This window comes from Solea solea, chromosome 12, assembly GCF_958295425.1.
Source record: "Solea solea chromosome 12, fSolSol10.1, whole genome shotgun sequence".
Taxonomy (NCBI): Eukaryota; Metazoa; Chordata; class Actinopteri; order Pleuronectiformes; family Soleidae; genus Solea; species Solea solea.
The window spans coordinates 14802810-14827790 of record NC_081145.1 but is presented as its reverse complement, the minus strand read 5'-3'; the positions used below and the strand labels follow the sequence as shown (position 1 = coordinate 14827790).

General features: G+C 42.2%; 1 protein-coding gene across 3 annotated transcripts in view; it reads right to left on the bottom strand.

Annotated features, from left to right (window-relative positions):
- The window catches only part of tln2b (talin 2b), an 81231-nt gene that overhangs the window by 14824 nt on the left and 41426 nt on the right, over window positions 1-24981 (bottom strand). For all 3 annotated transcript variants that reach the window (XM_058645135.1, XM_058645139.1, XM_058645136.1), the window contains 32 exons: window positions 23534-23689; window positions 22816-22917; window positions 22331-22407; window positions 21008-21191; window positions 20658-20771; window positions 20145-20253; window positions 17684-17892; window positions 17373-17471; window positions 16680-16847; window positions 15995-16289; window positions 14475-14641; window positions 13718-13846; window positions 12130-12243; window positions 11863-11976; window positions 11611-11745; window positions 11361-11488; window positions 11104-11207; window positions 9597-9805; window positions 9125-9244; window positions 8752-8949; window positions 8101-8240; window positions 7462-7555; window positions 6919-7008; window positions 6667-6789; window positions 5129-5272; window positions 4762-4947; window positions 4493-4633; window positions 3627-3808; window positions 2302-2434; window positions 2087-2188; window positions 1793-1963; window positions 816-962 (listed from right to left, as the gene is read on the bottom strand). In XM_058645135.1, the coding sequence (XP_058501118.1) occupies window positions 816-962; window positions 1793-1963; window positions 2087-2188; window positions 2302-2434; window positions 3627-3808; window positions 4493-4633; window positions 4762-4947; window positions 5129-5272; window positions 6667-6789; window positions 6919-7008; window positions 7462-7555; window positions 8101-8240; window positions 8752-8949; window positions 9125-9244; window positions 9597-9805; window positions 11104-11207; window positions 11361-11488; window positions 11611-11745; window positions 11863-11976; window positions 12130-12243; window positions 13718-13846; window positions 14475-14641; window positions 15995-16289; window positions 16680-16847; window positions 17373-17471; window positions 17684-17892; window positions 20145-20253; window positions 20658-20771; window positions 21008-21191; window positions 22331-22407; window positions 22816-22917; window positions 23534-23689 (4584 nt within the window). The remainder of the gene's footprint in view (window positions 1-815; window positions 963-1792; window positions 1964-2086; window positions 2189-2301; window positions 2435-3626; window positions 3809-4492; window positions 4634-4761; window positions 4948-5128; window positions 5273-6666; window positions 6790-6918; window positions 7009-7461; window positions 7556-8100; window positions 8241-8751; window positions 8950-9124; window positions 9245-9596; window positions 9806-11103; window positions 11208-11360; window positions 11489-11610; window positions 11746-11862; window positions 11977-12129; window positions 12244-13717; window positions 13847-14474; window positions 14642-15994; window positions 16290-16679; window positions 16848-17372; window positions 17472-17683; window positions 17893-20144; window positions 20254-20657; window positions 20772-21007; window positions 21192-22330; window positions 22408-22815; window positions 22918-23533; window positions 23690-24981) is intronic.

Here is a 24981-nt window from a genome sequence, read left to right as displayed (position 1 = left end):
GACATTTTTTCAAGTGAACTTTGAACTGTGACATATTTCCATTTTTTTAGTACTTTTTGCTCAGCTGTATAATATAATAATAATAAATAATAAATAATCATTTTCATCAGATTGCCTAGATAAGAGACTCTATATTGCACATTCTTATCGGCTGCCTCTGTATATACATTTTATACATTTTAACATAGAAATGGAAAAAAGCTGCCTAAATGCTCTGTGTTAATTACAGGTAATCTTAATTGTTGAACAATAGTACTGTAATTTTGGTTCAAGTCATTGTTTGTGATTACTTGTGAATCCAACCCACCATAACATCTGGATTGTGACTGTCCCTGCTCTGATTCAGTATCTCCCAGGTGTTGACACCAATTGAGTTTTGTTTGTTGGTCGTATTTATTTGTTAAAAACTGTACTACTAACCACATTTTCTTACGAATAGTGCAAAATAAGAGAATTAACAGTGGTGTATCTATGTTTAAATGAAGAAAACATTATCTCATCTAAGTGTATATAACGTATGACCGAGTATATACAGATCTTGTCAGTCATTAACCAGAATGTCAACAAAGAGACATGTCCCTGAGCAGGATGAGTGACAGCTAACGTCATCAGTGGGCTATGGATTTAAAACTTGTCATCTAATGGAGTAATGAGAGTCATGGACAAGGACATGCTCTCAGTGTTCCCACTGTGCAGCGCCAAACTAATAAAATCAAACCTAAAATCCATTTCAAATCTATTTAACCCTAACCCTAGAGAGACTTCTAACAAGTTATCACAGCTACTGTATATGCATTCAACACACTTATACTCACCCTGCCCATGGCCTCAGCAATGGACTCCACCATGCCCCCGACCATGCCCCCCTCACTGGCAGCCTCGTTCAAAGTCACCATGATGTCGTCCACGGCTTCCTTCATGAGCTGGGATGCTTCGGAGATGGCATCGTGTGTGTGTGACGCCTGAGGACACAGTCAGCTGATTAACGGTTCTGTGACACTGCCTTGGTTTAGCCAGAAAGTCATTTATCAGCTTTACTGCAGTGGAGCGTCCCTACAGCTGGTAAGTACTCGTGTCTCACTAGAGGACACTTGTAATTCAAGATTCAAGATGTTTACTGGCTACACAAAAACTGTGGTCTGTAAAAACCCTTTGCCGAGTAAGTTAGGGATTATATTAAGCACAGCGCAACAAGATAAAACATACAACAACATGTAATAATTATATAATATAATTATATTATATACAATAATGAAATAAGAATACAAAAAATATGGTAAAGGTAAGGGATTGACTGCTTGTCACTGTAACTGAGTCTCTGTGTGATGAATGTTTGATGCGGTTCATTAAATGTTACACAGGCTTGACTGCACTTTGTATGTGATCGAGTACTTACATGTATTAATTCTAAAAAAAATAAGACTTATTTTGGGTATATTTTGGTGATGAAGGCAGCTGAGTTTTAGCAAAAAGAGAAAAAAAAGTGAAAAATGTGCAGTAAGAAAAAGCACACAAAAGTGTCAACAAAATTCCGACACTAATAGGGAGCATTTGCCACCTGATCCTGGACAAGAACATCTTTAAAACCTTTGACGAGTTTTACTGTTGATGTCAAACCAATGAATTAAATAACGACAGTTCAGAAGGAGCTCTTTCCAAACGTCCCGCAAACTAACACAAATTGAATCAGTTTATATTTGATCAATGTAATTAGATAAACAGAATATCCAAAAACAAAAATATCTGCCCTGTGTAGGTCTACATTAGAGTCTTGACCTGCTCATTTTGGTACCTTTGGATTCCCCCCGCCTTCCTTTGCAGCATAGAGCATCTGCAGGGCCGACTCAGACAGGGTCTTGGTCTGGTCCAGAATGGTCATTTGCTGCTGGTGATCATGGAGCTTTGAAGCCAGTCCCACTGATGCCACAATGAGCGGATCAAAGTAACGGGCCAGCTGGGTCACCTAAGAGGACACGTTTTAGAGAACTGTCAGAGGAAGCATTGGGTCACAAGATAGAAAACAGACAGAATAGGTGATTCTTTCTAAATCCAGAGGGGATGAAGGGATATATCATCAGACCAGCACCTTGTGTCCTAGTTGGGCAGCTTCGCCTCGGGCTGTCGTGGAGACGGGATCAATCAGATGCCCAATCTCCTGCACAGAGGAAGTCAGCTGCTCCTGGAGAGCCTGGCGGTTACAACAGAAGAGAATTACGATTTAAGTAGCAACAGAAAGACGACAGATCCCATTAAGTTTTTACTCTTAAACAAGATAGAGCTGATGGGGGGACTTGAACTCACTTCCATGGAGATATCATCTCTGCAAGGCAGGCTCTGCCCAACAGCAGCTAGTGAAGCTTGCTCAATGTCCCGGATACATTTATTGATGTTATCAATGGAGTAATCGCACTCCCTCTGTCCTGGGGCCTTGTCCCTGTCACCAGATATATTGAAAAACATTTTTCAAATACATTTCTGTATCTTTTGTGCAAAGGAATACTATAATAAAAAAAAAAAAATCACACTGCTCTGTACAATGGAAAATTATTCAACGATAGCGCCTTGAATTCTGTAGGACAACCAGTTAGTTCAGCTTAGTATAAAAACTGCAAAAAGGGGCGACTCAATTTCCAGCACCTCTTCAAATTGCTTATAAGCATATATTTATTTTGTCATATGTAGATGAATATGAATCTGAGATGCTGCAAGTACTTACCAGAGTCTGGTCTGGCAAACCAGTGGCCATTCAGGTCTCCAAGCTTAGCCTAACTAATCAGATCATGGATTTAGCTTCATATTTAGCAGAAAACATCTGCACCCCAGTTGGTGCTCATAGAAAAAAAATCTTTATTACCAATCAGGTGACTTGGGTCCCAAAATGTGGTCAGTTTCTGGAACCTTTTTTTTTTTTTTTGCTGCTTGTTGTTTTGTCAATCCTGTCGAACACTGAAACTGGACGTGCACGCCTGTGCACTTTCAATGACATCAATCTTCTCATCTAACTCTCATCAGCAAGACAGTGAGCAAAAGCATTTCACAAATCGCTTAACTAATCCTTAAAAAAATGAGGTCTGTCAGTGCTAAATGAAAGGCAGGCTACTCTAAAGCCTGATTTATACTCTGCTGCACTTCTGATAATTATCACGAGACAAAACTTAAGAGTTGCAAGACGTTTTCAATTTATGTTTCAGTAAAGAATCTCTTTCGTGTGCATGATGCGCACACTGATCCTCCATCTCTGTCAGTGCTGTATTGCCCTGATCAGTGTACCCTTCTGCCATTTGTTATACAGCATTGCTGCTACTTTATCTTCATTTTAATCGAGGAGGAATTGGATGAAGTTGTTCATAAAGAAAAGCCAGTAGAGATTTCTTAATGGAGGCGGTCAGTGGAAAAAAAGAAAATGACGGAGCACCAGGGACAATGTTGAAGATGAGACACAGAAGGTGACTAACAATTACACTGTGTAACAAAAATATGATAAAACAAGTCTACTGTCGTTTTCTCTAATCTGTTACAAGGCGGTGGGAATCTCCGCAGGCTTTTCCAACGACAGTTAACAAACTTATACAAACTTGAATTCAGGATAACAGACAGAAGTGGCCGTGGGTGTTATAAATACAAACCTAATGGAGGTGATGAGGCTCTTGATGGAGTCAGAAACTGTCCTGGAGTGGCCCGCGAGTATGGACCAGGTGGGAGGATCTTTGGGGTTGAGGACCAGTGAACGTGCCGTTTCCAAAAGGTAAGTGGAGCTGTCGAGCATGGAGCGAGCGGAACGTACAATAGGCTCCTGTGCTGCCGAGCCCTATGGAAATAATGAGGGTACTGCAAGTGAAACAACAGCTGAATGACATACTGGTGCAGGACATACTGGCACAACGGATCGGTTAAAATGTCTTGACTATTTGGGAGAGATCAAAGGTGCAATCAAAGGGAGGGGTGAGAAGAGCTCTGCACAGATGCAGGAAGAAACACCTTTAGTCTTGTCTCCCTCGACAATTAGATTAACAAGCTGAAGATTAGAGCAGCTGTGCTGTGAGAGAGTGCCGTTAAACACTGCCCTCCAACAGATTACAGCCATAAAGCTTTCAGAGGACTGTGCAAAAACTGTTCGGCTCAGACTGAAATACAAAAATACATTTTTCCTCCAAGAGTCTTTTCTCGATATTAAAAGAACAAGGAAAATTGGAGCTCAATCCAATTCCTCCCCATGTTTGCTGTACAAACCTTTTGGTGCCGGCTCACATAAGAAGGGGATTGAGTGCACACAGTCACAAATATAGTTGTTAAATCTCTCTGAAGACTCACTTTAATATCCTCTACAGGATGAGCGGAAAAAAATGTACAAATTGGATTCTGAGAGCAGCACACGGCATGAAAGATTGCTATTGATTTAGATTCGGTTTGGTCAGTCGCAACCACCTGAACTGAATTTAAAAAATGAAGTCTGGCTGGGCCATGACAAACAAGCATCAAAAAGGATGAATACCTCATTGCTGATCTGAGCCGGGATGCTTGCGAACTCCGGGTTGTTGGCAAAGGTTGACAGGTTTTCTACAGCCTCAAGGAGCGGTGCCGTAGCAACGCGGCACTTGTTTCTGTTCTCCTCGGAAAAATCTCCATCTAAGGCCTGAAAGAAAACGATGCCATTACAGTATCTGTTTATTTTGGCTGTACTTTTTTGTGAGCAGTTGGATTCCACGCATGACCACCGTTCCTCAATTGATGCATGAATTCGGTAAGAAATTTACACTCAACGTTTTGATCAGTTGGAGAGTTGACCTTGATGGTCTTGACAAGGTTGGCCGTGGTGTTGGCCACCTCTTTGGCTGACTGCACAAACTGTCTCCTGGCCACCGGGTTGGAGGTTTTGGAGGAAGCCAGGCGACAGGCATTACACAGAGCCGAGGTGTGTTTGGCTACAATTGTTGCTGCGGACAAGACCTGAAAACACGATCACACAAGAAGCAGAGTTGTGTAAAATCAGGCATTCTGATGATGTGTCAATTATTTATGGCGTTCAGGTTGATTTAAAGGTTTTCATAATGTAATGAGCCATTTAATTCACGACACATTAGGCACTGGCTCTGTTCATATTTCCGAGCTGTAGATCGGAACATCTTACCTGTGAAGGACTGCTAGCTGGGTCCACTAAGTTCTGACAAGCCATCTGTATAGCCTGGTGGGCCCGAGCAAATTGAATGGGATCAACCAGCCCCTCGTGTCCTGAGTGACTATTGGGGTCGGATACGCCGACAAGATACGAAGCCTACAGAGCAGATAAAAAAGGAACACAGTTACATTGATATCTTTTATTCTTCTCAAATCATCAGACAAATCACACAACTCTGACATGCGTACACAAGTAAACCAACCCATATATTCACAAAGAATCATATAAGCTATACATGGTGGATAATAGGGGGACCTTTCCTCAGAGAAATAAAGCTTGTCTGTTTCTGCGGCTGAGAGCGAGAGACGTAAGGATAATGCCAGTTGAAATCAGTCTTCCTGAAATATTGATTTTTTCTTTTTATCTCGGGGAATATAGAGCAGTGTGTGGATCATTGTCTGGTGAAACATCAAAGCGCTAGGTTTTAATTTAAATTATTTTTACAGTCTCCTAATGTTATTCTAAGCTGGAGTAATAGAATGAGAGCACAAAGGCATAAACGCTGTCAGGAATTCTGTCGGGACTCAAAGACTCTTTGTTCAATTTAAAATGAACTGATAATAATTTATCCAGTGTGTCTGCTTTTCTCAGAAGCTCTGTTTTAAAGACAGAATGGACAAATTGACGGTCTGGAACAGCAAAACTATTCCACTGATCAATAAACATCTCTTCATTATTTATCATTTTACTGTAAGCGGTTTTGTCTGGTTTTACTAGTGATTCAATTGATCAATAGTTGATCTGACGTTAATCGTCGTCATTTATCCTTGTAAGTAGGCCCCACATGGTTTGTATACATTTTTTAAAACATTTCTCCTCAGGCATGGATGTATGGCATTTAAAACTCTTTTAAAAATGTAGTGCAGACCTTATTAATAAAAACGAATGCTCATTACATTCAAACCATTGTCAACTGAATTGACTGTGTGTTTAGATCTCGTTTTCACCCAGCAACAGTACTGCACACAGGAAGTGATTAGTTTCATGTCATGACGGAAGCAACAGCAAGCATGTGCTAGTAAAGCGAGACCACAGCTAGATCATGAACTAAAACAGAGACCGAGAGTTTTAGAAGGGGATTTCACTGCTAAAAAAAAAACCTCAGTTGTTCAGCAGTTTAATGGGATAAAATCAGCGCAGCGCATCACCAGGTCAGAGGTGCAGACCCTTCAGTACATTTACAGACAGCGCTGCAGGAGGAAAGGCGTAACGGATCCTCTCTGACCCGAGCTACAGCCTCTTCACGCCCCTGCTGTCAGGCAGACGGTTCAAGAGCATCAGCACCGGAAACCAGGAAGTTCAGAGACAGCCTATACTCACAAGCCATCAAGCTTTTGAATCTTGAACAACAAAAATCACCAAATTGTATGAACTGCAGCTTTTATTTTGATTTCCGGACTGAAATTCACACTAGGAGGCGCCCGTTTAATAAAAAGAAATTACGCAAAACTTGGACCAGGTTTATAAAAGGAGAAGGATGCCAATCTCACCTGTCCTGCAGCCTCTGTGAGTCCACACAGAGCTTTGGATGCTACACCCACGCTCTCCCCGAAGGCGACCACATCACCAGTCTTACAGTGCTGAGAAATACCTGCCATCGACTCTCCTAGGACCTGAGGCATTCAGAGATGGAGAAAATGAGTAAGAAATGGGATCTTTAGCCGTCTACTACACTTGCACTACAGAGTATCTCTGACAATTTAAATGTACTGTACACACAATTATTTTTTAAAGCCCCGTACCTTTGAGTTTTCCATGACGCTCTCGATGCAGTCAAAGTAGGAGAGTTCGTTGACAGGCTCGTTGGGATTATCCAGGAGTCCTCTGACAGCCTGTGCACAGAGAATGGTTCTAACTGCAATAGACGCGCCGTCGCGCAATTTTCAATGCGTTTGATAACCACACATTTTCATCAGCTGCATAAATTAGATCTGAAACAGCCGACACTATAAATGTAAATCAAGCCGATTGTAAAATGCTTGCCATGATACATTTTGATAACCGAGGCTTTTAACCGCACGGCTTCACTGTCATTTTTGGTATGACAATGACGCCATGCAGTATGCAAAATCTGAGGCACTTAATATGGTTCTAAATTCAATGATCAATTACTGTGATTGTCTCTTTACGAGTAATTGAATCCAAAATAGATGGAAGGCAAGGGTGAAAGTATGCACTTATTCACTGGTGAAAGAAATGCAGTGAAGGTTAACAGACATAATAAATAAGGCTTTTAGTGAAGGAGGTCTATTAGTGTATGGTCCAGTGTATGCAAAGACGTCTACCTCCAGCTCCCTCAAGGCATTGTCACACTCTTTTTGTCCTGCAGCTTGCTGGGTACAGAGCGTGATCAGCTGGTTAATACTCTCTGTCACTGCCCTGAAACACACACACACACACATACAGGCTATTTTAGCTTCCACATGTGCCCTTCTGCATGCATGCACAGCCTGGCTTCCCTCACACTAACATAAACACACGTGTGCTCTTAGCTCCCCTTAGTCAAGCATGGCCTCTCACTGCAATAGGCAAACACAGGACACAGGAGAGCCAAGATTGTCTTGAGTTTGTGTTCAGCCTTGCTGAGCACAGACAGACTCTATCCAAAGCTTCCATCTTCCTAATTAGACAGAGAGAAGTCAGTCAGGCCTGAAGCCCCGCGGGATCAGCTGCTTGGCTTCTTTCCACTAAGGGGGTGAAAATACAAAGTCCCTGCAGCAACGTTGAAAAGAGACAGCTTAGAAATGACACGCTGATGCAGCTGGGAGACTTTTGTGACATTTAAGTATAGTCGCTGCAGGCGTGAATCTGGTGGTTGATTTAAAATACAATCATTCAGCACACTGTCAAACACTGGAAGACGTTAATTAGAAGTAATTGACACGATCAGATACATATGAGGTGCTATTTGCATATAATCGCACCTTGCCGCCACAGCTAGAAGATTCTTAGCATTGGCTGCACCTGGGTCCACAGACAGCGACTTGGCAGCCAGCAGCAGCTTACTGGATGCCATGGAGATGTTCTTCAGATTGCCAATGACTTGGATCTGATCGTCTTGACTCTGTGTGGGAAGAACAATGCAAGTGATCTTTAAACAGCTCTATTATGCATGGATAATTAAGGTCTTTAAGGGGCTAAATATTGACAAGAATGTCCTTAATTTCTGTCCACTACCTGTGTCCTCTTTCCCCATCTTTAGCAGGAGCGTTTGAGCCTGAAGCTTGGATGTCATGCAACATCAACTCCAGTCCCTGACAATTTTTTGTTTCCAAATTAATGAGCAAAATAGCCAGAACAAGATCTCATTACCTCTGACTACATTAGTGCTCAAGGGGACAATCATGTGCCTAAGTGAATTAGAATAAAACATCTCATTAACAAATTACTTAAATAGCTTAGGCGCTAAAGTGACACGAAAAATATGAGCTCAATAAGAAAGGATTTACGTCTTTTATGTGCATCAAAGGTCAGCACTCTCCTCTCTGTAAAATGCAGGTGGCAGAGGATTATCACTGAACCGCTTGATACGCTTGGTGGAGTGTGAGCAGTGGGTTTGTGATCATGGAACCTACTTGGGTGTGTCCCGCCATCTCAATGCCAGCATCGAGGAACTCATCAAAGTCTTGGCTGAACTTGCCCGAGGCCGCAGCCAGTTGGCCGCTTGTTCCTCGAGAGGAGTGGACAACCTCGCCTGCTGAGTGGTTGAGTTCGGCTGCCGTGTGATTCAGATCAGTCTGGGCCTCCTGGAATGTCTTGCTGCAGGGAGGGAGCTTCAAACACAAGACACTCAATTAGCCATAATGTAGACCATGAACATTCGCAGGTAAAATAGGAACACCCTGTTAGACCATGAGGTGCTTGTGTGTGTACAGTACAGACTGTTCACATTCACAAACCAAACCAAATGTGAATAACTCCCGCAGGAAAAGACTGAGCGGTACTTACAATGTCCACCAGCAGCTTCTTGCTGGCTTCTCCGATGCTCCTGAGAGCCATGTCAACATCCTTCTGGCCTGGCAGGCAATTCACACAATTATTCAGGGAGTGTGACACCGCTTTGGCCACCTGTAAAGGAGCACAACGGTCTATAAATGGATCGCTATTAGCACTCTCCCCCTCCTATCAATGTGCTTGACAACACAGAGTCTCAGATGAACGCTATAAGGGAAAATACAAATTTGGATCACGGCAGTGCACAGTAATCCATGTCACCAATTTATGCTGCTGTCACAGACATATGACAAACAATATGTTTATGCTCTAGAGGGCTGCAGGACAATGAGCAGCTTTACTGTCACACTCCTGAGGGAGGAATGCCAGGCGATTGAGAGACTGAGCAGAGAAAAAAATAGCGTTAACGTTGTTGTGGAAAGTGGAGCAATGTGATTTCTACTTAAATATCACGGTTACTATATACCTGTGCGAGTCTCTGCTGACTCTCAGCATCTCCAGGATGAACCAGAGCCTGATGGGCTTCGTGAATCAACATGGCCGATCCCTCCATGACACACTGGGCAGAGTCGAGCATCGCAGCTGCAGCCTGCGGCTCCTTGGTGCTGGCGGCCACACCTCTGGCTGCTTGGGCCAACGTCCTTAGAGCCAGTGCTGTTTCTCTGGCAGCGACACCTGTGAAAAACCAGCAATAAAAGGACACAAAGTGACAACCGATGGTTTCAATGAGATGGACAAATGTTAAGAAAACAAAATAATACAGCAAAACATATATCAGCACAACAATAGCACGAGTTAATCCAATAAACGCTGTACAGTATGTTTTATACAGTATATATACAAAGCAAATATGATGATCCCTTTTATCATAAGTGACCATGTCTCTGCACTTAACACCTCAAATTCAAAGTCATTATTTTTGCTTTGCAGCATTTTGTCTAAGGATTACCAATGGAGAGGGAGTGTGTGCATTTCCTCTCTTTACTCTAATTGTAACAGCATTGTGCAAACAAGCTGGCAGGGGCTAGCAGTACCCCACTGATACTGAAATGCCCTCATTGTTTAAATAAATTAGCTAATATAATAAAGATGGCCCCATGCAGGAGGTGCCCTTAACTAAGTATACGTAGAGCTGAGGAAAAGAAAAAGGGCAGCAAATTACATTAGCAAGCCAAGTGGAGCCATTTGCTGATGGAATGTTAAATGTAGTGAAAATAAGATTAATGAGTAGCGAGCAGCACCCTGGGCCACAACATGAAGTGCTGCTTGGGAGCATTCATTGTTAAAAATGTTTTTCTTTCTCTGTCTTCATCTCTCCTCCCCTGAGATCTTGAATTGAGCCAGAATTATCAGTTTAAGGCAACAGTAAGAGCACAAATAAAGGAGATTTATTTTCTCTGCCTCCTCTTTTCCCACACGCCCATTTCACAAAGCTGTTTTTACAGTCAGCGATGCATTCTGTTTGTTAAATCCTATCCAGTCCTTACAAAAAACATGAACAAGGTTGATTGTTTATATTTGTACTTACAAAGGGTAGCACGTACCTTTTCAATATAAACAAATATCTGTTACAGTAAATCCATTGTCAAGTGAGCTCACACGATGCTTATTGAGCCTATCACCTCCACACAACTCCCTCCGTGTTTCTCAGTATAGCGGTGTTTAAATCTGTGCCGCACACACAGGAAGTGATTTGTTTTATGTCAAGACAGACGGAGGCAACAGTAACATTGTGTTGGTTAAGTGAGACGGCTGCAAACAGGTTGGAGAGCGACTGAAAACACAAAGACATACCCAGATGATTCAGAAAGTGAATTTTACTGCTCAAAAATCCCTCAGTTAGGTTTGGTAGTTGCATAAATCTTTTTTTTACATTTCTGTTCACAAGACTAAACCGAGGCAGAGCAGCAACATCAACTACTTCCACACTACAGCGTTAACATCAAACTTTGTGCAGCATATATGTCTTTTACCTGTATAATGTTGATTGCCTTGCGCAGCACATGTGAGCAGCTGGGCCATAGAGGAGCCCACAGCCTTAGATGTACTTCCCAAATCCTGAGCACACTTCTCCAGCAGTGCCAGGAACACAAAAGACAAACACAGTGTGACTCATAGCCATGATTGCCTCGTCAGAAGTAAGTACTTCTTCAGTTTGATATATTCAGTATAACGTTTCACTTGAACTTCACAGACAACAGTATGTACAGTATGCTTCTATGTACTGACCGTTTCCCCGGGAAGAGGTTTGAGTTGGGCGTCGATCACAGACATCTTGGCGTCCTGAAGCTCACTCTTGAGTGTTTGTACTGTTTTGAGAGCCGAGTCGATCTCCAGAGGACCACATGCTTCATGGGCCTTCAAAACAACACACACACACACACATAAATGTCACTCATATCCATCCATTATAAAGGGCGGAGAGTTACTCATGAGATGAATCCTGCTGACTCCGACAGTAATGTGCACAGATACAGTACCTTCTGAGTGGCAGTCCTGAGCTCTGCCAGACAGGTGGCCAGATTCTTGGCACACTGGCCCAGTTGCATAGCAGCAGCCTGGTCGGCGACAGTTGGAACTGCTGACTTTGCAGATGTTACCATCTTACTTCCAGGCTGAGGGATGGTGACGGAAAAACAACATCATAAAAATAAAGCCTTTATTGTGTGTAAGACTGTATATGATGATGGAGTGTGACTTTTTGCTGGCTGTGTCTTGGTGTAAGGACTCACCTGTAAGAAGCTCTGGCTGGCAATGATGAGGGCGAGCTGAGCACCCAGCTCCTCAGGTTGTGACTGGCTACTCTTCATGCCCTGCACCAGCTGGGGAATGTTATCTGCCACTGCCTGCATTCAAACATCAAATCCACATCAACACATCTGAGAGAAAAAAAAAGTACCAACATTTCATGGCAATAGTAGTTTTCTAGTAGGTTATTTGACAGGGTTTTATAAATATATAACTAAGAAAGGCACATAAGAAAGAATCTGTGATCATACCTTGCAGCTGTGTACGAGCTGTTGGTGTGAAACTGTGTTTTTGTTGGAAGCAGCGGCATTTTGGGCAGCCGCGATAGTTTGAGTAGCGGCCGCGGCTGCCTGCTTTGCAGCTATCTGTTGAGAAGATATAAATGGAAGCCACATGAGAAATGTCTTCATTCTATCTCATTCTTTTTTTTTTTGTTACGTGCCCACCACACTTGGTCTGAGCCTTGAAACTACAACACTAATTCCACAGTTTTTAGACCCACTCATAGGGGGACGGGACCTTATTCCCAGAATGTAAACAGTGTCCACCATCTTTGCTAACAGTTACGCTAACAGGACCAAGTGTCACTAGTGGGCACATAACAAAGAAAGGAAAGAAAAGAATGAAGGTATTTCTCAACTCAAGGGAAACTGAAGTTGGGAAGCACAATTTTTCAAAAATACTACCCCTTTTCAAGTAATACAAAGCTAAATGCAAATCGGTATCTGCAAAGTATTCCTAAAATGGCTCCTGGTTCAGAGAGACTTTTCTGTGCAATATCTTGCTGTCTGGTCCTGTATTTAGAGTTGTTCTAATCAAACTATAAGCGGTCAAATAACAAAATGTTTTGTAATAATAGAAAATGGGGGGTATTATGTGGCTTAAACAATGTGCTCCCAAAAGCAAACCGCTAAAAATACACTGGTTAGCTCATATTAATTCAAGTGTAGACACAGCACAACCTCTGAAGCAGTGACAAGATTGAAGATATTCTTCATGCCGAGTGGATGAAGAGGCGATGATGCAAAAAGAAACATTGAATAAATTACACCATTATTCTGAAAAAAAGAGAATGAGCTGCACGTAGAACTGATATCATGGGTGCAGAACAATATGCAGTATATATATATATATATTTTTTTTTTTTTTATCTTTGGCACAGTGTACCCTCTGCTTTACATTCTATACATAGTATCACACTATGCACAGTTGATTATCTGCACATCAACAGTATAATAGTGTTCCAGGAGGGAAAAAAAGTAACATGATGGGGATCTTAGCACATAAATGTGTTTGTGATAATTACTTGAGTCACACTTCACAGATTTGAGACACTTTACTGGCTCACATATTTCCTTGATGGAGGCGGACTGAGATGTATGTCACACACCAGACTGATCCTAACACTGGGTAATGCACACAGTACAGTATTATGTGCCTGACAATTGAACTCTCTGTAGCAGGGGGTGGCTAATCATTAGGGGCAAACTGATACCAAGGGCTACACACAGATCTTTGCGGGCAGATAATTCTTTCACAGCACTAATGAGAAGAATTCGTCACTGCAACGGGAAAGAGAAACGGACAAAAATACTAAATGGGACACTTCTGAACAAATAACCGTTGAAGCATTTTACTGTTCTGTGTGTGTGTTTCCTCTTGGCCTACGTTTTGAAACCTTTTATTGAAAACAGGTGCTCTATTTGTACAACAGCAATGACAAAATGTAGAGGTGAGATGTTAGTGTGACATGACTGCTGTTAAGGGTTGAAGGAGGGCTGTGTTTTGATTAAGCGCACATCAGGCAAAGATGAGAACCTGCTGACTCCTATGACTCACCTCCAGCCTGTTGACCAGTTTTTTCTTTATTGCATTCTGAGCTGCAGCATTAGTGGCGACACGGAGCCCCTCAGCAGCCTCTCTGAGCCGCTGCTGCTGGTTCTCATTCTCTGGGTAAGCAGCCGCCCCCTGAGAATGCACAAACACACACAAACACATTAATCCACAGACGCAGATGCGCAAACACACACACACACACATGGACCCCATACAGTATACACAATGACACATACTGTATATGCACGGCTTAAAACAACCGCTGGCAAACCATGGCAATGAAAGTTTAACAACTCTGGTTTTACGTGCCACAGAAGAGATGCAAAGAGGCATTTAACTCTTGTCTGCTTCTTGACGGTTTCCTTGGAAACTGTCAGTGTCAGAGTCCCCCTTGCTTTTGATAACGGCAATGATGTGATAATTAATGTGTCACTGATCAAAAACATCTGAGGAGCATAGAAAGAGTTTCACATGTCTTGGTATTTTGCACTGATAATATCCTAGTTGACAGTTCCATTGGCTGATTAACAGCCCCTAACGCTGCACTCTTTTTTTTTTATTGGGGATGTGAAATGATGCCGGTAGTTAGTGCACGAAGTAATGTCAAAATGTGTATTCAGTCAAGTGAAAGCAATAGACATGAGTAGATCTTTGAACACTGCACTCAGTGTAAAAAAAAAGGAAAACAAAATGGATAAAATGCTTATCGTTAATATTTTTATAGCATTGCAATGAGAGGGTGAACATGTCACTCTCTTACCTTCGCAGCCTCCACCATCCGAGCTGTGGCATCGGCCAGGAGTTTGGCTGCAGCCAAAAGTTTCTTGGAGCTGTCGACGTCTACTTCTGCCTCTGCGTCAGATCGCATGGCGTTGACCAAGTCGGACGTGGCCTGCGCCAACACTCTGGCCTGACGCACCATCTCACCTATGCACACAGAAAAGATGCCCATACTCTCACATCAAGATAATCAAAGCTGATATGATGGGTCCTTTAACGTGTATTGTGCAGGTTGTTGTAGATTTGCACCAATTTCGACAGAATTTGTTAACTATTAGATTTGTGGGATGATTATTTTTCCCCACAAACCTCTCTACAAACTGTTAAATCCAATGTAATAGTAGGACAAACACCAATATTTCCACTCCACTTCCAGTTCCCTTCCAGCTTCGAGAGCCAGGGTCATACTTTAGCTCAAGTTCAAGGATAGGTCACACTAACCTTAACTTACTTGTCTTTAACCTGTAAAAGCTGGGGGGGGGGGGGGGGGGGGGGTATTATATACTGTATGCACATATACTGTACATTATAGCATTGCTAAAAACAACAAATCTAATGGTAGCCTAAGACTTTTACACTGTGTATAGTTCTGTCAAGACTAAATAATCATTGTTAATTTGGATTTGCTTCGTCAAGAATTGCTTAAGTGAATCACATCGTCTCTCGATCCAACGCTGACTTAAAGTGAGCCTTTTTGCAGTTGATTGTTCGTCATAACACTCAGCAGTAGGGCATCAGTGAGAGGTGCCGTAACCCTGGGAGCCGCACCACTGCTTTCACCTTTATGTGCGTTTACAGCTGTACGTTGTCTAGTGAGTCATCTGCCCTCGCACAAGTGAATGTCTTCGGGATATATGTAACCATCCCCCACACACACCTGCTCTAAGAAAAATGTGTCTCCCAAACACCCACCTACATCTTTAAATAACTCACCCAGAGAAGTCTATATGCGCTCCGATGCATGTGCGCATTACAATCTACATCCCCGTGGCCTTGGGGATTAACAATTGCTCTATATGAGCCGTAATCACTGAATGCTGAATCTATTGTTATTTTTTCTTCTTTTTTTTGTTTTTTGTTGATTTAAAGAAGATAAAACATTTTTGTCCTTCCAAAAATGCCTAGGTCATGTGTTTTCCCTTAAATTTTAAAGCCTCCCTGATGTTGATTGGGACCAGACTCTGGGCTCTGTAGTGGTTTTGGATGACATGTTTCCTACAACCCCTTGAGAATTGGCTGGGTTTAGAAATTCTTCAGCCTCATTGCTTGAACCATAACAAATAGCCCGAGCTTTGAAAATGTCTGAACTGGAGTTTTTAGATGACTTAATCTGGACACAAGTATGAACAACATCCTTAGGCCCTCTCTGTTGCAGTCAAAACACAGAAAATGTCAAAGTGAAATCAGGTAGACCATGTGCGGGTGTGTCTTTTATATTTATTTTTTGCCGTTCAGATTCTTTTGTGAATAAACAGGTTTGGATTGTTGCCTTGAACTCACCAGCATCACCCATAGAAGTGAAAATATTCTCCGTCACGTTCATAATTGTGTCCGTGGCCTGGTCATAACGTCCGATGGGTTCTCCACAGCTGGCATAGTGGCGGACATGTTGCAGCAGGTCGCTGAGAGACTGGCTCACCACACCAGCTGCTGTGCCGACTTGCTTCAGCAGCTCGGCATCGTCACTTGCTGAGCGGCAAGCTTTCACACACGTTTCCATTGATCGGTCCACCAGCTTCCCAGCTTCGACAAGCTGCTCCTGACACACTGGGGAGCTGATGGTTGGACTCACCACCTGCAACACATATTTGTGAAGAATCAGGGCTACTTTGGGATATTCTAGAATAATTTTCGTTCCGTCCAACCAAAGAACAACTTGAAGTTTCAAAAAGAAACAACTGAATGGTTATTCCTTAGTTTCTCATCTAAAAAAAGTATTGTTTTTTAAATCACTTTTATTTAATATTGTCATAATGTCATATCCTAAAACTGTTTCATCAATTTCGCAAAAATATTGTTGAAATCGTCTGTCCTTTTCCTTTAATTTTCCTATCCGAATTGATGAAATATGTGTTATTTGACCTTGGTAGATGTATGCTAACTTAATTCATGCTGGAGGACTCCCTGCTGTCGTTATGTCCTGTACCTACTCGGCTGCAGTGAGGAACACGTTTTAGTTCAATACCTTGGTGCAGGCGACCAGCTGTGAGGTGGACAGGGCGCACTGAGTGGCAGCTGCAATCACCCGGTTCTGCAGGATGGTGTCCTCCGCCACCTGGGCCACGTTCTTGGCCTTCAGTACTAACATAGCAGCTGCATTGGCCACTGCTTTGGCCAGATTCATCAGAGTGTCCTGCAACATATGAATCAGTGTCCTTCACTGAAACACAGCACAGCTGTGCAAATGTGACTGAAGGGACTAGGACTAAAAAGGTTTTTAGCTCATTTTGCTCAGTTCATATAGTGTAAATACTGAGAAACTCATGCACAGTGAACAGCAGATGTGTATCAGTAAAAAGGAAGAGAGACCCCTGTTCTCCATGAATTGCCACTAACATCTAAAAAGGGACATCTAGGGCTTTGGTAGCAGGTAAATAAATTTAAATGTAAAATAATACATCAGATAGATTTGAAAGCTTCAGACAAACATGTGTTAATGCATGTTTGAGACAGTGTAATGTCATTACATGATAAAAGCACTTCTTCTGACACATTGTTGTAAAATCAACATAAAGTAACAGTGTAATAATGAAGCCTGAGGTGATTGCATAAGTGTGCATTAACATTTTTAAGAGAAAATGAGTGTGTGTGTGTGTGTGTGTGTGGCTTCCTGTTTGGCCAGCACTGTCATAGAAACCGTGAGTGGGTGGTGTCCAACCTGGAACTTCTCATCTGTCTCGCCCTCCCCCATGTGACGGAGAAGGTCCCCACTGGCCTGTCCAATGCTTCCTGCTGCAGTCAGCACCGTCTGTCTGGGCTGTGTGGAGATGACATCACCACATTCATTACACCGGCCTTGCCTGTTCTTACACAATCCTCCTGGAATTATCTAAAACAGACTTCTGGATCAGACATCATCTGAGAAAATTCCTCTTCAAAACAGCTTCAGTGGGACAGCTACGTGGCTACCAGAACTACAGAGGAGGAGGAAGTTCAAAGTCAACAAAAAGTAATCAGTGGGCATCTCACCTCTGCAGCTGCAGGCTCCACAGATCTGAGAAGATCTGACACAGCTCCTGCCAGCATCCTGGCAGCACCCATGAGCTTGTGTCCACTGCCCACCTCATCGTCCATTAACGCTGCGAGCAGTTTGACGCCCTTGGACATTTCCGTGAGATTGGACGAGATGGTCGTGATGGCGCAGCCCACTGCAGTGTAGTCCGTTTCCGTGGGCTCACCTGTGGAGGACGGGCGGCCATTATTACACATTACACCCCCACTGTGCATCATAATTTGTTTTGCAGCTGCCACATTGATTTAGCTAACCCACGGAGGGGCAGCTCGCTCACCATTCACTGTAACACACACATCATGTCAGATTTATAATTAGAGCCAGTTTGCAGTGGTTCCACAGACATGAGCAGGTTGATGCAGCAAGTGGCCCTGAAGAAGAAAAACTTTGCGTGCGGTAGAAGGGGCAGCGTAGGTGCAAGCAAACAGATGGCGAGGTAAGATTAAAACCTTGCAAGAGTCTGGAACTTGACTGGCGTGGTGCCAAGCAACACGAGGAGAAAGAGAAAGAGCTATTCAGGGTCCATTGTATTAGAATTAGTTATAGTAATAGTTGGACTGCAGGCTGTAACAAACAAAGGGCTTCTCCACTCACTCCTCTCTTACCAACACATGTCAAGGAACAACGGTGGCCTTTGCGACCCAAAGGATGTTGTTCTTCTTCATTTGTGTTGTAAGCTTTTAGTTAAAAACACACAGCGCGTACTGTGGCTGTTTTTTCTGTTCAGGCTACTGTTGAACCATGACCCTTGCCTAAAGTACATATAGGATGACCAGGTGTTCCACTTTGTGCAGGAGTGCACAGCAGTAGCATTCCTTGTCTCACATCCCATGTCCCGCATTTTAATTGGCTCTAGACTGGCACTTTTCTAAAAATTTACATCTGTTCCAATGGTTGTGAAAAAAAAGGGGGGGGGGGGGGGCTGTCACCATGGAGCTGCTAGACTCATGGCAGTCAACCTGTCAAAAACAGGACACGGCCTCCCTTTCGTCATCATGAGTTCGACTCAGTCGCAAATTAGACATATTTTTGAAAAGATTCTGCGGAAAAAAAAATAGGCAAAGAAAAGAAGATGCAGCTTTAACAAAAAATGGGGAAACTAGGTGAAGCAAACTGAGTTTTTTGCTTGTGATGTGTGGATCTCTGAAGACATTTCTACTGGAACCCAAAGACTGTGGGCAGGCAGACACGGTAACAGTCCCTGAATTAACTAGGCGTACAGCACTTACAGTCACACGGATAAGCAGACTGTGGAAGTAGTTGTAAAAAAAAAAAGGAAAAAGCTGCAGCCATAGTTACAAATACTTAATTAGTTACTTATTTATATAACTGTTGTTATACTTTTTATTCTTCTCTTTTGAAAAATTATCTTAGATAATTGCATCTCGCATTGTCCCACAAAATCTCTCTGGTCACCCTAAGTACATATGAGTGGCGGTTGCTGGTCTTCAAACGGGGCAATGACAGAACTGTTAAATGTTATGCAATTATGTAAAACTGAAGGGAAATGCTCTAATCTTGTTTTTATTTACAGTGTATAATATGTACTCACAGAAATGGGTTATATCGCCGAGCAAATAACAAAAAACCGACTGCTATTTGTTTCTCGACTTCACTCGCAAATTCTCTTTTATGATTCTAAAACACTGTCAATTAAAAAGTTTTTCCCGCCTTCCAGACAGTTCTTCCAATCATCATGCATCAGTCAAGCGTACGCGCCCACACACTGCTCCATTGATTCCCAGAGATACTGAGCTTCTCTGGAAGTGACAATTTTGCCGCATTGTGTCCGATCACCATCGAGCTCACTGCCGTGAAAAAACAGCTATTCTTTGTTGTCCCAACTGAAGCTGAGCTTCCGCTGGTTATGATGCAGCGTTTTGGAAATGTGTGAGAAAAAACCTCTGAACAAACTAGTCATATAGTTGATCCGAGTTCTAGCAAACTTTGACCATTTTATCTGTCATAGAGCAACCACTTCTGGTACAAAGGCTTATTCTAAGGCTATAAAAAACAAACTATTTTTCAAACTATAAAAATTATATATTAATACGTACATACTAATATGTAGTATATTTAATTTCTGCCAAACCAAAAAAAACAACCACCTGACAAAAATGTTACATACTGGGCCTATAAGTCAGATTTATTTCTTTATATTAAATCTTCAGTGGAAAATGGTGAATGGACACTTTTTCAGTGAGTACTATACTACTTACTTGGTCTTGGGAATTGTATTTATTAAACCACACACTGTGGTGAAGAGAGACAATATTTATAAAAGGACCATTTTGTTTAGAGCTTTGTTCAGCTCACTCCTCATAAAGCAGAACTCTGCTGTTGCAATAAATGAAACGTGAACATGATACGCTGTTGAATGAATGCTGAATGCTGTTGAGAATTCTCCCGAGTGCTCACCTGCAGTGAGATTGACCACAGATGCTGTTCCAGCGGTGATAGCATCAACTTGAGAGTGGATTTCATGTTTGGATTCATCCACTTTGTTCTGAACCCAAACCCTGGATGCCTTTGGGTGGAGGAGGAAAAGGAGAGGTCTTGGCTTTCATCACAGTGGGTGATTTTCAGCTCATATAAACTTTTTTTTCTGTGGGATTAAAGGGCTCTGGCTTTGACACCTACAGCTTTGGAAACAGTCGGCATTAAATACAGCCTGTACAGTTACAGTCACTTTGACATCTTAATTATATTTGAGAAAACTGATAGACTTTGATGCACGACTCTCTCAAGCTCTCCCTGCTAAGTAAAACTGGAGACTGTAATACCAAAAAGCACACATTCATTTTTTTTTTGTTAGAAGAGTTGAACTTGAGGAATTGCTATAAATGATGCATGTGTACGAATATTTATCCATGCAACACTCTTTCCTGAAAACACTTTCGGAAATGTGCAGTAAGTAGAGAGGATCCTTACCAAGTCATGACCCAGTGGAGGGAGATTATCAACATGTCCCAGGTCAGACTGGGCCTGCTGCACAGCCTGCATGCTGCTGTTGATGGTCCCCATTAGAGCCTGTTGGGCCAGACTCTGTGACAACAGCAAACAACAAAGACTCGTCATGTGAAAATGACACAGCAAAACCTTCTTCCTAATGTCTAGAAACTGCAGGAGGCAGCTCTTACTGTGAGCATGACAATCTCACTCACAGGAATATTATCAGATTTGCATTAAACACTGTGAGAATGATGCAAAATTGTGCAGAGAGGATTATTTCTAAATTTGGTACAGCTGCATTTGTAGGGGACAGAAAGCTTTGATTTTACCAGTGGAGGCATGTGTCCTCTGTGCATCTGCCCTGTGGTGATTTGCTGCTGTGCAGACGGCATAGTGCCCACATTGAAGGTGTCAGGGCCACCGATAGATCCCGACCTAATTATGCCCGGGAGTGCGACTGACCCGTGCTCCACACGGCCGACCCGATTGAACTGCTGCTGCAAAATTGTGGACCTAACCGAGGGGAAAAAGACAAAGGGAGTGAACATTCGTACATGTAATGTGTGACTTTATATGCATTTTTGTGAGTGTTTTCATAAATAGCTCTATTTGAATGTGAGCCAGAGTTTTGTCTGAATCCGCACATTATTAAGTTGTTACATGCACATTAAGGATGTGTGTGGCTGCATTCAAACTTAGATCCTTCAACTTACGCACGTTTTAAATGAAAATGAGAAAATCAAACTTTGTCAAACTAACAAAACTGACTATTTCATTAAGGACTGCTGAAATGATAAATATTGCTCTTTTTATCTCGAGAAATTTTTTAGGAAAAGGATCTCTACATGTTGACAGTATCACTGTACTTTGTAAGCTGACGTGTGAGGCTATTCACTGTTGTATGTTTACATTAATGATAATTAACTGAGATCACAACATAGAAAAAAATAACCAGCATTACAAACAAAAATGTAATTAAAAACAGTTGAGGCGAGTGTGTATTTTCAGAAAATACACATAGTAAAGAAAACGCTCCATATTCTCAGCTCAACAGATGATCCTTCCTCTTCTGGTTAATTTTGGCTTGTTTTGAGAAGCAGCAATTACGTCTTTGTGCTCAGAGCCACAACACGAGTAAATTGGCTCCTGAGCAGCAGGAATATGATGCCTTATTCTGCCAGAGTGGTTTCACTGAGAGCCGTGTGGATTGTCGGTAAAAACCTAATTTCCAAACCATTGTCTATTGGTTATAAAGCGGCGCGAGGAAAGCGCTGAGCAATATTGATGAATGAATGACTGAATTGCGATGAGATAATATCCAAGTACGACATATTAGCCTTGGAGTGGTGCACCTTTTTATGAACAAAGAAACATTGGTGCTTTGGTGCTCTTAATGTGTGCAAAAACAAAAAATTAAACAAGGAAGAACTCATTTTCTAAAACACACAATTCTAAAACAATACTGCAGATTATTGAACAACAGCGTTAGTGTTACTTTAAATTTCAAAGTGCTGTTTTTGTGTTTAACTCCTCTCTTGGGGGAAATACGCTAGTCAGGCAAGGTTTAAATTCATGAAGACTTAGAGACTTAGAATTAGAACAGTAGCAGTGTGCGGACAATAGGATAGAGAAACTACATGAGCACGACTCACTTCTTGGGGGAAACCGATTCCTCCAGCATGGTGGATTCCTCATCGCCCTCAAGACCAAAACGATCCTTACTCTGCTTCTGTGGAGCCGCGGACATCACAGTGAAGAATAGAAACTTAAAGGAATACTTCACTGATTTGCATTTAGCTTTGCGTTACTAGAATAGGGGTAGTATTTTTGAAAAATTAAAAATACTATTCTAAAAAAAGAATATCTTCATTCTTTTTTTGTTATGTGCCCACCAGTGACACTTCTGCGCTAATTCTGCACTTTTTAGACCCACTCGTAGAGGGACGGGACCTCATTCCCAGAATGTAAACAGTGTCAGCCATCTTTGCTAACAGCTACGCTAACAGTTTCACTGGTGGGCACGTAACAAAGAAAAGAATGAAGATATTTCTCAACTCAGGGGAAACTGAGGTTGGGAAGCACACTTTTTCAAAAACTGTACGCGTGCCGTATTAACGCAAACAGTCTCACTACTTGCCTTTTTGAGAATGATGTCGATGTATCCGGCGATAAGTTGGGATATCTGCTCTCCCTCTGTCGTCTGAACGGAGTAATAACTCTCCTGGTACTCTCCAAAATCCTAATGGATTAAATATTCGGAAAATAAAAGTCACAGAAAGGTAACGTACGTGTGTGGTATTGATAAAACTTTTTAAACCTAACAGGAGCCTTACATTCTACTTACAGAAGGAAAGAAAATGCTTTACTGGCAGATTCTTGGCAGCATTTTAATTATTTCCACCCCTCACAAAAAAAAATAAAACATATTTCTCCAAAGAGGTGATTAGAATGAGAAGTAGTCTAAATCAAAGCTTTCCACAGAATATTTTCGTACGTCTTAGATGATATGTATGTTTTTTTTTTGCATAACTAGCATAATCAGCCATCTTTAAATGAGGTACTTCTCACCAGTTCTGGATGAAAACAGACAGCAGTGTTGTTGCCAACAGCTGGGAAAGAATATTAAAAAAAGCTTTCAGATAAATAATAAATCCAAGTTCTGCAATTTCTTCCCCAAGCATCTATTGTTAACTCGGATGCAATAGCTGGCTAGCATGCTCAAAACATTCAACACTGGAGGTCTTTTTAGGATGCTGTTTACTTTGGAAAATGAAACCTGAAGCACAGAATGCTGAATATGTGCAGTTTATACATTATTTGACTTTCTAGTCCTGACGGCCTGATGCACACAGTACCAGGGTGAAGCTCTTGGGGGAGGCAGCCCATCTCTTGACGGTTGTCAGAGGCCACTCCTGCACCACATCCTTCGTCTTCTCCTCCACTCGCATCACTGACTCTTTGGTTATCCCCAGCAGCCGCGGGACAAGCTTATTTTTACCCTTCATCTTTTCCTGTCAGATAGGAAAACATCAGGCAGCATTTATGTCGGCGCCACACGCCCACAAAGATGATTCATTTTTAGGTGCGAACGCAAAAAAAATCACGGTGTCTTTTTTGCTGGTGCTATTGTTGATATACACAATGCCGTGTCTGTGACTTAAAGCCCTTACACGGAGGAGAAGGGGCAGCTGTGAAGTGACCCAGCAGAGTTCAGCATTGTTTAATGGCTGCTTTATTGAGCAGAGACTCCACGGGCTTCACTGTCAGCACACCATCATGGTGTTTCCACCCGCTCTCTGCCTGACCAACTCCGGTGCCCTCCAACACTCTGCCCACTGGAAATCTATTACAGCTCACTTTAGAGACCAAGCCTACACTTGGCTCTCTTCCAAGGGCGCAGAGGGCAATAGAGAAATTAGTGGGTTATAGAGATGGGGGAGTTTAAAATATATACACCTTATATCTACGGGCTTTTGTTGTTTTATCGCTGGGTTAAAATAGAAAGCTACGAGAATAAGGGGGAGGCCAATGAGTAGATGGATTTCTAGGTTGAGGGCTGTCAAACACAAGGACAGATAACATTATCCAAGTGTTTGTGATATCTTAACGCAGTGTTTATTTTAAACTTCCATTGTTTTATGTCACGTCACAATAATTGTCAAGGCAGTATTCAAGCAGGAAGTTTGATTTTCTTATCTGAAGTGGGCATCTGAGGTACGGCGCAATTTTAAATGATTCTCCTTGATTACTGTTGGAATACACTTCCATCGGTATTTTCAAATCTGTGACGTTTACGGCAACAGAGAACTTGGCAACCCTTAAATCAGCAGTGATTACGGGCTGTCAGATGAGAAATAATAAGGGCTCAGATGTGCTTGAGCACAGAGCCAGGTCTGTGCTTTTGCCTCTGTTAGCATCAAGAGCAGAGTGCGGCTGGAGTGAATTATTTATAACGGAGTCTTGAAATGTCCATCAATAAATCTCCTCATCGAAAGCAAAAAAAAAACCATACATGTGGACGCACATGCGCTCTTCCATACACAAGCTCTCACACACAGTGGGCTAGAAATGTGAAGCCAAACATTCAATTTATCATCCATTTAAGACCCCAGCAGGCAACCGAAACCCTCCGTCCTCCAAGTTTCTAAATCAGCCGCTTGTCACTGAGTGTTTAATTCCTGCGGGTGCGACTTCTTCTCGCTCGCGTGCAGCACTTCCATTCTACTTTTGTTTTTGCCAAACCAGAACAGAATTGTCACAAGCATTTTACAGCACTGACTGAGAGTGTAAAAGCTTCCACTCG